The sequence below is a fragment of the Monodon monoceros genome, unplaced genomic scaffold, assembly GCF_005190385.1.
Source record: "Monodon monoceros isolate NGI ecotype Baffin Bay Population unplaced genomic scaffold, NGI_Narwhal_1 Super_Scaffold_16, whole genome shotgun sequence".
Classification (NCBI taxonomy): Eukaryota; Metazoa; Chordata; class Mammalia; order Artiodactyla; family Monodontidae; genus Monodon; species Monodon monoceros.
In genome coordinates this window covers 73820661-73825668 of record NW_021703772.1, presented here as the reverse complement: position 1 = coordinate 73825668, position 5008 = coordinate 73820661, and the positions used below count along the sequence as shown (strand labels likewise).

Here is a 5008-nt window from a genome sequence, read left to right as displayed (position 1 = left end):
CTATAAAACCACGTTTTAAAGAAAGAGAGATTTGATACCAGACTTTCTATCACCCTCAGTGTACAGGAAGAAAGACACCAAAAGAAATACATTTCATTTCAAATAGTCCTCTTTCATTTGATGACTACATTTCCCGGCATTGCTACTTTTAAAGTCAAACTGTTTAGTGCTTAGCACACAGGCTATATTAGTGAGGATTTAAAAAGCAAATATCCAAGAATGAATCTAAAGCTTTTTGATTTGAGGTTACCAGACTGAGTTTTGCCTAGGGTTATTTCCACATTATTCTGCGGTGAAACAGAGATTAAGCTTCCACTTCTTTATGGGGGATGACTCAAGGCATACAAAGATGCATCTCAGGAAAAGAGAATTAGCTTTTGCTTTAGTGGGCATGAGAACTTCTCAGTTCCAGTTAGTTTATAAATGCATCATAGACTCGAATTCATCAATTCTTTGCTTGGTGTTCCCCTTTCTGATTTTCCGATAGGATATCGTATTGTATCTTGAATAAGCATTTCTGGAAATATCACCCTTCTTCCCGAAGGTTGACTGCTCATCAGGTGTGACAGGTTGGGAACTGGGGCTGCTCAGTGGGGAGTCCTCACTTGCATCGCCTTCCTCTTTTAACTGAGAACGCTCTTCATTTTTTTTCTTAAGTTCTATCACTCGAACTTCATCTTCGTCATCTTTGCAATCATCATCATCATCATTATTAATTTCTTCATCCCAAACCGCTTGCTCCTCATCATGCTTAGAATGCAACACATCAGCTTGGCTTGGTTTCCGAAATCCTAGCCATTCAATTTCCATTGCCTGGTGTTGAGTTTTGTTCTTCAGATCCTCATCTTCTCTCTCTCCTAAAGGTTGTTCAGCAATCCTTTCCTTTCGTCTACTTGGTTCTTGGTAACTGCTGCTCAAAGGAATCTTCTCCCACTGATGTCCTGTAGCAAAATCAATTGGCAATTGATATGTGTAGAGATTTCAAAATACCACAGATTCTCCAGATTATATTTCTGGACAATCGTTTTCCACCAAACATTTTATGGGATATTGTTTTGTGGGTTATTAATATGTTTTACCCAATAAAACAGGCTACACCATCAAATTAGCTTGGAAGACACTGCATTAAGCACAATGAAGTAAGCCTCTTCAGAATTTATCCAAGCCTTTAAAATACTAATGGATATTAGCATCCAGCAACCCAACCTCATTTGACTATGGAACATTTTTGTTGTGGACTACTGTATATAGTGATACTGGTATTCCCTGAGACACACTTTTGAAAATCCTGTCTAGCCTGTCATGAGTGGATATGTGAATATATTAAAAAATATTTGGACCTAGCTCCTACACACACACACACACACACACACACACACACACACTCCTCAAGGAAAGTTAGAAAAAAGGCTTTCTTCCAACAGTAAAAATAATGAAATAATGACTGCCAGTGACTGGTCACACTCAGAGTAGCAAATTCAGTGTTTACCACCATGCTTCTCAGAGTTCTCATGCCCTAAAGTACCAGCTATGGAGGAGGAGTACAGATGGCCAAGAGTCATGTGCTGGGCTAATGGACGCATCAAGTCCACGAAAGGACACACTCTATAGCCTAAGATCTGCCACTGATTTCTAGTGAGTCAAGATTTAAAAATCGTGTTGAGGTCATATCTACAGAGTGTTAGGTTAGCCTATTATTTTCGACATGTCCTTAACCGATAGCTAATTAACTTGTTTGATACCATGCAGTGACTTTTAAGAGGCTCATTTAATTCATTGCAAATTTCACTTTTCAAACACATCCTATCAGCATATCCTCAATAATATTTATTGAGCATGAAAAAAATGAATTAATAATAGGAGAGTAGAGGTTGTTCTCAGAGCTTTCAGCCCTGAAGGACTTCTGTGGGAAGCTTCAGCCTGCAGTGCACATGACTCAGGGTTGTGTTCACTATTCCCTTTCAACACCGTAACAGTCTTTATATAAAGCGAGAGGCACTGTTCCTCTTTGCCCTTCTCCTCCACAATTTCCTATTTTCACTGAAAGATGTTGACAAGTCCATTTCCATCAGAGATTTTTCATTCTCTTTTCGTTTTGTTTTCCCAACTATGGGAATCAGATTGTAAACTTACACAAAGAGATAGAAGTGGAGGTGGTTCATCTCTCCTCATCAGCTGTGCACAGCTCCTATCAGGCCACTGACATCTAGTCAGTGTTTTTTACATCATAACTAAATATGTATTCGAATGTTTGCTATAATTTTAAGCTTTGTTTTGTTTTCTTCTTTTCCATAAGAACCAAAGAAACTGATCTTTTTACTCATATTCGTGACTTGGGCATGGAGTTGTCATGCATGAAATTACTTCTTGACTTTAAATTATAATTCTTTCTAAGTATTTTTAACATCTTCCTATTTTTCAACTCAGGAGTATTCTCTTTGGGGACTTTATAGCTGTTTGCCATTGTGAAAATGAAAAACACCAAAATGTGTTCTTCTAACCCTACAGGAGGAACATGTTCCACCGAACACAAAAGGATTCATGCAGGGATAAACTCACCCTGAGATCATCCACTTTAAAAATCCAGACTGCTTTTATTCTTTATTTGAAGGAAATGAAAGATCATAGAAAACTATTGTCTCCAGTGACTTTCTGATCAGAAATTTGAAAGGGGCTCTAGTTGAAAGGTTGAGATCCCTGCCTCTCAGAATCCGCTTGCTCATTGGCAGTAGAAGGGTTAGGGTGAGAGGTTATTTAGTCCATTTCATGGGGTTTAGGTCTTATAAAGTATCTGTGATAATGTAAGAGCTTGACAGTGACTGTTGCTTACTACATTCTTCTTTGAGTGACTACACAGTGGGCCACCGTATGTAGTCAGCAGATAGTCTGAGAGGTGTCCAGGCAAAGGGGACAAACCCAGGAAACTGCCAACAACCTTATCCTCCTAGGCATCTACTATTTTGTGTGATGTTCTAATATTTCAACCAATAACCTCTTCAATGTTTTACTTGTTAAGGTCCTAACTAAGCTAAATCACTTAGGTCTACCAAGCTGACTTCAATTTTGAGATAAGATGTGTATGGCTGCAAGAGAGGATATGAATGATTAATTGGTAGATTTTTATCTTCCACTTTATTTTGAAATTGTTTGAATGTAGGTGTCTCCTTAGAAGTCTAAAAGATTTTGTGTCTCTTAGACTCTTGAGTTTATTTGAAAAATAATACAGTCATTTAAAAATCAATGTTCTTTTTATTCTCCCATTTTTCTGAAAGAACACAAGTAAAATTAACTTCATCACCTGGAAGATTTCTTTGACAAGAATTAGGTAACCATTTTGTGCTTACAGCAGAGGCCTAGAATTTTCCTATAGATCAAATAAATTTATAAGATTATTTTAAACAGTATGCCAATGGCAAACTTTTAAGATAAACCCATTTTTGAAATGTTTACATCTTGCAAGGCGCCTGACATAGATTTGAAGACACTTAATCAAAAGGAAAGTTTTATTTAGTAGACTAAATTATTAAGACGCAGGTATCATATCATCAGGTCAAAGCGTGCCAATCAGTTTTACCGATCCATGCAGTCTCAGTCTTGAAGAGTGTGTAATGCTTTCTCAGGTGGAACCCACAGATAAATCCAGACTCCCTTATCTGCCTATAGCAGCTTTGAGTTTTTGAAAGCATTACCTGGATTGCTTTTTCAATACCACACTCACGTAACATCCCATGCAAAAACTGTCTTCCACATTCCATCAGACAATTTCTGTGTACAAAATGGAAGTTCCTCTTACCTTCTCTGAATGTCATTTCATCAACACTTGTTTCTTGGAGAGAAAGATCTGTGATAGCCTTATGAGCAATATAGAGATTCTCTTCTGGTTTTTCTGGGAAGAAAAACCCCCACAAGATTAATATTTTAACATTTAAGTAGTCTAAGATAAATAAATTACCAATTAAGACTTTAAAAAGGTAGAGGTCTTTGATTTTTGTGGTCACTAAAAATAACTATTTCATTCTTCAAACTCATTTCTTCACTGATTCCTTTTATGTATAAGCATAACGATAACCTCTCCTTTAATGTCTATATAAGTTTATAGTACCACGAATTCAGACACTTTCAGGTAGATTTAGAAAGCAAAGTTGAATTTATGAATTCCTTCTGACTGAATAATAATGGTGCTGTCCATATAATAATAAATAACAGTAGTTAACATTTAACAGACAGTAATTTTCACAACAACTGTACAAATATCAGAACTATTATTCTGCCTTCTTCTAATGAGAAAACCAAGGCTTCGGGAAGCCAAGAAAGCTGTCTAGGGTCACAGGGCTATCAAATAAATGAACCTGGATTTGACCCAGGGCAGAGGTTTAGTCCTTATGCTCTGCAGCCCCCATAGGATAAGGGACTGCATTTGGGCAGGGGCAAGGGTGGGAGGATGTGCAGCTTATTCCTGTCATAACAGTTCACCCAAAGATTCCTGAGTGAGTTTGCAAATCAAATCAAGCAAATTATAGAAAAGCAAAATGCTTTACCTTTTAGAATCTTCTCCTCCATGGACGAGTGGAGCAGTATGTTCTCTTGTAATTTTTCACTTTTCTCCTGACTTCCTTTCGTGGGTTCATCTCCAAGACTAGATTCTACCCTGTAGTATGGTGGGGTGCCACCCATATCACTGGCTTTTTCCGTGATTTTAGTGATTTTTTGTTGACCGTTTTCAGGGGGTGTATCCCCATTACACTCAACCTGACTGAATGTCACTGGAACGTCTGTCATGATGTACAGTTGAGTCCGACTTGGAGAGAGCTTTGGGGAAGATCCTTGAGAAGTTCTCTTGCCTTCAAATCCAGCTCTTACTCTAAGGACACAAATGATTTCCTTTAGTGCATAATAACAAGCTTCTTTTCCTGAAGGTGTGCAGATAGAGCATAGCACAAAAGTAATAGAATTTGTCAGATTTGCCACCAACCCATGAGCGAGAATCTGGCCAATCACCACCTTCTTT

At 37.8% G+C, this 5008-nt stretch overlaps 1 protein-coding gene across 2 annotated transcripts; it reads right to left on the bottom strand.

Annotated features, from left to right (window-relative positions):
* Positions 1–417: 417 nt before the first annotated feature.
* On the bottom strand, positions 418–4803 carry ERMN (ermin). 2 transcript variants are annotated; one of them, XM_029226150.1, is made up of 3 exons: positions 4539–4803; positions 3794–3886; positions 418–941 (listed from the first exon to the last, which is right to left on the bottom strand). In XM_029226150.1, the coding sequence occupies exons 1-3, from the start codon at positions 4777–4779 to the stop codon at positions 418–420; spliced, it is 858 nt and encodes a 285-aa protein (XP_029081983.1). In that variant the 5' UTR covers positions 4780–4803. The 2 variants fall into 2 exon arrangements, with proteins under 2 accessions (XP_029081983.1, XP_029081982.1); XM_029226149.1 differs by having other exon boundaries at positions 3794–3826; positions 4539–4779.
* Between the last annotated feature and the right edge of the window lie 205 nt (positions 4804–5008).